At 29.3% G+C, this 8,116-nt stretch overlaps 1 protein-coding gene across 2 annotated transcripts; it reads right to left on the bottom strand.

Moving 5' to 3' along the window:
- Positions 1 to 310: 310 nt before the first annotated feature.
- On the bottom strand, positions 311 to 7,521 carry LOC130445396 (DNA-directed RNA polymerase III subunit RPC5). Of its 2 annotated transcripts, none has more exons than XM_056780994.1 (6): positions 7,280 to 7,521; positions 5,697 to 6,048; positions 4,907 to 5,157; positions 4,646 to 4,850; positions 3,298 to 3,506; positions 311 to 899 (listed from the first exon to the last, which is right to left on the bottom strand). In XM_056780994.1, the coding sequence occupies exons 1-6, from the start codon at positions 7,337 to 7,339 to the stop codon at positions 480 to 482; spliced, it is 1,497 nt and encodes a 498-aa protein (XP_056636972.1). In that variant the 5' UTR covers positions 7,340 to 7,521; the 3' UTR covers positions 311 to 479. The 2 variants fall into 2 exon arrangements, with proteins under 2 accessions (XP_056636972.1, XP_056636973.1); XM_056780995.1 differs by having other exon boundaries at positions 5,697 to 5,933; positions 7,280 to 7,419.
- Positions 7,522 to 8,116: the final 595 nt, after the last annotated feature.

Raw genomic sequence — 8,116 nt, 5'->3', positions numbered from 1 at the left:
CGGAATACATAAATCAAAGTTTTGTTACCGCATCAAGTGCATAAAATGCAAAGTGCACTAAGTTTCCATGCCTAAAGTTCCTACAGTTTATTATTTATTTTCTTTAGAAGATTTATTACGATTTTCATTGTTATGGAAGATTTATTTTTTGTTTTGGAGTGGAATTTAATTTTGTAAAACTTTTTCATATTTTCTATAATTAAAACTTTATAAATTGATCATCTGTTATTTATTTACATATAGCCCCTACATTAGTTATTATAATCACTTGGGCCGAATGTTCACTTTCGAGGACATAAAAAAACATCAATTTTCTCGGAAAACAATGTATATCAGTTTTTTCGATATTTCCATACTCAATAGTACCTAACATAACATGAATAAAATTCATTTCATACAAAAAAAAAACAAAAAATCAGGTCTGAAAGGGTTAATATATTTATAAGTATGTAGTATTATGGGATTTTTTTAATTTATAATTATTTTGAGGTAGATGGTTGATTATTAACTTTAACACTTTTACTTTTCCTATTAATATTCACAGATTTGCCCTTTTCAGATTCGGTGTCTGAACTAACACTAACACTATTTCTAGTCTTCCCTTCTTCACTAACACTTTTACTCTCGCTACGACTTTTTCTTCTTTGACTCATATTGTCTTTTAAAAATTGGCTTAATTGTTGGAATCTATGTTTCCACATTGATTCTTGCTTTTGGGCAAAATCCCCATGTTTGATTATAAAATCAACATCATTTGGAAGTTTTAGTTCCCATTCTCTACTATGACGACGTAATCTCGCAATTCCAATGAAAATTTCCTTGATCTCTTCAGATGGTATTTTTAGTACGGAAGACATTTTTTTTCGCTCAACATGTTGATTTTGGGTGAACTGATATAACTGAAAAAAAAATATGTTTTAAAAATTCTGTCTGGCTATTAAATAACATTTGTCCATAAACACATTCATACTTTTTGATTAACTTCTGGTAGTACTTCAGTACAATCAATTATCACACATGTATCTGGGTACTGCCGCTTAAAAGAATCCGGTAGAGATGCATGTATTGTTGTTTTTTATGGACAGACTCTATTGCAGAATATTTAATTGCTGTATGTGTTTCACAAATATCCTATGTGCAGAAGTTCAATGAATATTTAAAATTACTGTCAATGCAGTAAACGATAAACCGGTCTTCAATTTGACTAATATTATAAGGAAACTTGTTTTTTTTTGTCTAGTTTTGAGGCATAACATAGTTAAAAACCATGAAACAATTGCTAATTTCAAACCTATTAAACTGCTCTTGCCTCGTTGGAAGTAACTGAAGATAGTCGATGAAAATCTTAACAAGATTAACTAAGGTTTATATTTATTGCATCACAATCTTGAACATTTTTTATAATTGGTATTTTAACTTCACAATTTTTTTTTGTTTTTTTTTTTCATTGAAATATTTACCTTGTGTCTTGTTTAAATTGTTATGATGGTTAAGATTACAAAAAAAAAATGTCATAAACCTCGTCTGTGACAACATGAATATCAATCTGATGTTCTTCAACACTACTTGCATGTTCTACATCACCTTGCTCCATTACTGTGTCTATTGTATTTTCAAAGTTTATGTTATAGATTGTCCCCCCTTCTGTTCAACCTTGCTCTAGAAAAAGCTTTGAAAACAACTGAAGCTATTCCAAGAGTAGCAAATATTAGAGGGAAAATAAATATCTTAGTTTATGCTGATGATGTAGCTTTAACAGCGGACAGTAAGAGTGACCTGAAAATACTGGCACAAGTATTCTTAGAACCATGAAAAGTAGGATGGAAGTAAATGAAGATAAGACTGAATGTATGAAAGTGGGAAGAGTTGCAGAGCCCAATAATTCAACGCTGGACGTTAAGGGATACAGCTTTAAAATTACTGAAGAATTTAGGTACCTAAGATTTACTATGAACAGCAACAATAAAATAGAAGAAGTAATACAGATTAGGTCAAATGCAGCCAGTAGATATTTTTGAAGCCTATCAAAATTAATTAAAAGTAAACTGATATCAAAAGATATGAAAATAAGAATTTACACAGTCATAATACAGCCAGTTTTATTGTATGGAGCTGAGGTGTGGACACTGACAAAACACACCCAGAAGAAGTCAATAACATTTGAAAATAAAATATTAAGGAGGATACATGGGCCAGTTTTTGAAGGAGGAGTATGCAGAATGCTGAAGAACAGAGAACTCAGGGACCAGTACAGACGATCAGATATTGTGGCTGTGATAAGAAGTAGAATAATTAGGTGGCTGGGTCATGCAAGAAAAGGGATGAAGAGACAGCACCCACTAAGAAGACCAAGAGCAATATGGAATGACCAAGATGAAGATGTGAGGAGACTTGGTGGAAAAGTAGACATGGTTAAGGATAGAAAATTATGGAGACAACTTTTTGGCCAGGCCCAAAATCAACTTGGATTTGAGTGGGCACAGTATTAGAACTAGTAGTAGGAGTATGTTATACATTTTTTTCTATCACAATATAATTATTGATGTGGACTGAATTTGTTTCACGATTTATGACTCGTTGGAAACGTTATAACGATTTCTTTTTATATTTTCACGCCAGGAAAAATTGAGGGAACATAAGATGGATGTAACTGATGCTCCGATTTTCATTATTTCCAAAATGGATACCACAAATCCTCGTATATTTATTTGATACCCAGTCTTTTAGATTTTCTCTAAAATAAAAGGAAATAATTAAAAGAATTTCATTTAATAGTGCAGTTGATTATTTTTATTTTAATTAATTATGTACTTACACGTCATTGTTCACTGCATTCATCCACTGTTGACGTTTTACTATGTTCCATGAGGATCTTAATACTCTCTCCAGAAATTTGTAAAATTTTACTTCCACGTTCTCAACGTGATGTATGGATGATTATATCCAAGAACACAACAATTTTTTCTCGATGCTGGTATTATTAAAAAAATTAAATATATTTTATTAAGAATTATTAAAAATTAAATCACGTAGGTCTACATTAAATACACGATCCCAACTGTTTTGGATACTTGCCACTATTTGGCGCAAAAGTCTAGAAGGACGATCCCTATACAATTCATGAAAAATTACGCACATTTTATATACACAAAACAATTTTTATATTCTCATATTGTGAGGAGTCTTTTTTCCATGGTATGTATAAAATAGCAAAAATGAATAGAATAGCAATTGTATAACTTACTGACTTTGTCACAGCAATCACACTGAAGAAAATCTAATAATTGTTATACTTACAACATAATCTCGAGCTCTACACATCAACTCAGCTGGTACTCCACTCGTAGCGGAAAATGTATTTGCAGGATATAGAACATCAGATTTAACAATCCAATTTCCTCTTACAAGAACTGCAACTGTAGGAAGAACTTTCAATAAGCTATCTCGAGTTACTTTTTCTCCTCCAGTTAGAGCCATCAACAGTTGGTCGAAACTTATTATTTGGGCTGTAATAAAAGGCACATTAAAAAAATATTTATTTACTGCAAAGATAAACTAAAAACAAATAATACTCAATGGGTGATTCTGTAGTAGAAGGTAATTTGTGTTTAGTACCAATCGTTACAAAACAAATAATAATGAAGAATTAATTCAAATAATTGTGTGATGGATACATGAATGAAGCAAAGACACAGTATTATTATTTCTGGTTATGATCATGGAAAAGACAATTTGAACATCCGAGTCCAATAATTAGGTGTACAAACATGCAACCTGTAAAAATGAATATCCTGTTATACGATTCAATGTGGTATATGAACGTCAAACGAATATCTTGGATGAATACTGGAAGAAGATGAGGAAATAGATAAAGAAATGCAAGGGGAACAAATAAACAAAATTTACTAAGCAAAAAGTAAAATAATACTGGGACAATAGATATGGACGTGAAAATATAAATATATATCTAAATAAAAAAGATGGAATAAGATTAAATATAATATAAATCAAACACTAAGAAAAGCAATAAAAATTAAGAAGGACAAGAAAAATAACAAATACATTAGAAAAGGAAGAAAGCAATAATTGGCAAAAGAAAATAAACAAGAAAGAACTGAGTTGGTATTGTAAGAATGAAAACAAATACATAAAAAAAATAATGGAAACAGCGTTTGAAACGTAAAAGGAGACCAAGAAAAAAATTGAGACATCAGGGAAATTGAAAACAAAAAAGAACACCTAAGAGGAATTGAAGATGACAGTTGAGGAATGGATATAAGAGAGACCAGAACACTCACCCAACACCTAAAAAGGTAAAAAGAAACAAGAATTCAGTGTGTATATGCATTATTACTTTTATTATTATTTTAGGTTTTATTATGTTAAAAGAGCTTGGTTAGGTATATTTTTCAAAGCTGTCAAGTGTAATTGGAAGACCAATAGAAATTGAATAAATACGTAAAATCATTAAATAATGCTTATGAAAGAGATTGTAAGAAAAAATTGTACATTCAATATTCATTGGTGATTTTTTGCTTACAAAGAATAATAGTGATAGAATAGAAAGTGATAACGAAAGGTGTTAGAGTGAAAGGTGTTAATGATTTAATATCGCTTCTAGAATGGTAGAAAATGTAAAACTCACTATCTTTAAGTAAAACTCGACACCTCTCTTGTAGAGGAAGTGCCTTCAAATCATTTGAAGAGAATAGATGTGATGGTAATATAGGTTCAACCGGAGTTTGTTCTTTATCTTGTGGTATTAACAACTTTATATACTCTGAGTCTGTTAGAGTTGAAGCTTGACTAACATCTTCAGTGTTATCTGCTATTAATTTCAAACTCTCCACCTAACAAATTAAAAAAAAATTTCAGTTCATAAAATTTATCAAAAGAAGTAACTTACATTACTAAGAGGACTATTCACATCATGCCATTCACATTCAGTCCAAGGTTCTTTAGCACTCCGAGCCTGTAAAGCTTTATAACTAGTTTCATCCAATTTGTTCCAGCGGTCGTCACCTTTAAATTTAACAGTAACTTGTTGAGCTGAACTAGGTCCAGGCTGTTCTTCTTCAGATTCATTTCCATCTGCATCCCTTTTTCTTTTTAAACTTTTTTCCAGATATGGAAAAACAGGCCTGAATTGGAATATACCTGTAAATTTAGAATATGAATTGTTTGATTAGTTCTGTTCATAATAAACTGCTCCACAAAAGTTAAGGAAGTTCATAGATCTGAGGTTGTGTTTTAAGAAGTGATGATTTTGCGTTTCCAATTGTTTATATGTTATATATTGAAAGGTTTTTTATGAAAGCATTTTTGTGCATTGGAAAGACCAAAAAAATTAATTAGAGTAGTATCATTTGAATTTATTATGGTTGGTACTGTCTTTTTGATAGACTTATCTCAAAGTCTGGATAAGATAAATAAAATATCATAGTCATGTGCAATTTGTACTTTGAACAATATTAATTTTGTTACCTTTTCACTTTGTTTTTAATTCACCACATTTTATATCATACTTAGTAATTATTTTTACGAATCTAGTTTCAGTTTTGAAGCTAAGCACAATGTGTTGGGTTTGATCACAACATATTTTCGTAATGTTAAATTCATGTTAAAATTGGGAATTAATTTTTCGTAAGCAAATTACAGGTAGAAAGATATTATATTTAACGAGTTCAAGTTCCTACCTTTAAGTGTAGTCAAGTGAATCTCTTTGCCGTTAAATGCTGCGGCTGCATACCTGTCCGTGTCTTCAGTTGGCCTAGATGACTCCAAAAATACTCTGTCTACTAGCCCAGTATTAAAAAACTTTTTAGAAGAATCAAAATCTTTATCAACTTCATGTGCAATGATTTGTGCTCTGCCAGTATCATAATTTGGTGAATCCATATCAATAGCCATTTCCAATTTTACTTCTTGATTTTCTGGTTTGAAAGAGCATTTTTTAACAAGATGTTTATTTAGACTTTGACTATTGTATAGTGGATATTGAAATAAATATAGACTGTCTTCTAATCGTTTTGAATGAATAATGGGTATCTAGAAAACACAAATTGAGCAACTTATAATCATGTAAATTAAATTTGCATTCACAATAATTATAAATGGAATTGAAAGTATTGACTTTCTGCAACTTTCTTCAAATTTGAATTAAAATTTGAGTGACTCCAAATTTTCTGGGAAATCTGAGCAATTTTCAAGTAAATTAATTTTGAAAAAATAATTATGCAGAAAAACAAATGATTGAAAAAATGAGTATTAATGTATAAACAAATTTTTAGAGCAGAATTGAGACTGTAATTTAAACAATGCAGAACAAAGCAATTATTAAATAAATAATAGGAAAGAGTAACTTCAAAGGAAAAAAAAAAATATAAATAGATATGCAATGGATGAATCAACTGTGAGCTTTCAATATTTGTGGATTACCAGTTCAACTTACGATATATCTAAATGTGCCAAAATACCACAATGACACAGATTAGGAGTGAAATTGATAAAGTGAACATATAATTGAAGCTGAACTCATTTAGTGAACGGAAAACCTTTTTATACCAAAAATTCTTTCAGCTCGCTCCAAATGATTACAATTTTCACACAAATTAGCTTATAAAATACCTATCAATAAAACACAGAGTCATACCTTCCAACACTGTTTTTCACACGTACAACTCTATGTTGCTTTTTTACATGTTGACAGGCAAATGTGAACAAAAACACATTAAAATTAAAAAAATACTAACTTATATTATTTGTCTGTTGGTTACAGTTAATATTCAAATGCTTTTATAAATCCCAACATAAATATTATACATATTAAAAGCAATACCTAGGTGTCAATAGAAGTCCTTAATTTTCAATAGAAAAGTAAAAAATGTTTTTATAATTTTTGTAGTCCAATATTGTGAAAAACAGCTCCAGCAAATTAAATTAATATTGGACAGGAGCAGTAGTTATTTATATTTTTTTTATAAAGAATTTAAAGAACCTTTTTGACCACTTGTTATAATAATTTTTATCTTAAATTATAGGAGGAGGAAAGTTTCATGTGCATTATCAGAGAATCTGCACATCCTTCAAAGGACTGGGTTCATTTCTTTATTTCCATTTGATTCTTATTTGGTTATGGTTTTTGTATTAATTAGGTCTGTGAACAACAATATTGTTCTATTCTAGAGTTATAATAACTTTTTAATGAATAATTAATATTATTCTATTCTTCAACATTTGTTAACTATCTCCTAATTACTAAAAGTTGGTTATTTCTCACCTCTTTTACTATGGTATCGTCATCACTATCTTCTGTCTCTTTCACCAGAGAATCTTCCATTTTACAACTATTAGTAATATAAACTTATATTCTTAAACACTATTGAGTGTATTAAACATATTAAATACCTTTACATACACCTAAACATTAAATTTTTTCTCCAATCGGATGAACTTTTTTCGTCTTCTTGTAGTGGCCTTTAGATTACTTGAAGAAACAGCTACTTCTTAAAATTAATGTAATTACTATTTTTTTTAGACTTCTTCACATTATTCAATAAGGAAAAAGCATTATAATGTAAAACTTTAGCTAAAAGTCTTACATTTCTAAATTGTCTCAATCTTATTACCTGCTGTTTAACAAAATGTTAAGATCTATAACATAAACCATTTTTAGAAGAAACTCGTATACAAAACATGTATAGATCTAAGTGCTAGCTTAAATTAAATTTTCTTCCTAAAATATTATCAGGATTATCATCTCCAATACTAATATTTTTTTGTTTTAATGCAATGAAATTCTTAATTTTTATTATATTTGGCAACATTTTCAATTTCCACAAGTTGAATTGGTTTTTAGTAATAAATGCTTTTTGTATTATAATACCTACCAGTTAATTTTATTTATTACGATACAGTAAGAAAATATTTTTGTTTCATAGTATCAGGTTAGTATTGTCATTACCTATCTAATATATAGACAATGGTATAGTATACAAATTTTTATCTTGAGTAAGCAGATCTATTCAGAAATATGAGTTCTATTTATGTAGCTACTGAAGCATTATTTCTATTTTGGTTCAATACTCTAGTAGAATTTGTAAAGGGAATATTAAAT

The sequence above is a fragment of the Diorhabda sublineata genome, chromosome 6 (assembly GCF_026230105.1).
Source record: "Diorhabda sublineata isolate icDioSubl1.1 chromosome 6, icDioSubl1.1, whole genome shotgun sequence".
Taxonomy (NCBI): Eukaryota; Metazoa; Arthropoda; class Insecta; order Coleoptera; family Chrysomelidae; genus Diorhabda; species Diorhabda sublineata.
Note: the sequence above shows the minus strand (reverse complement) of the source record. Positions and strands in the feature narration are given on the sequence as shown.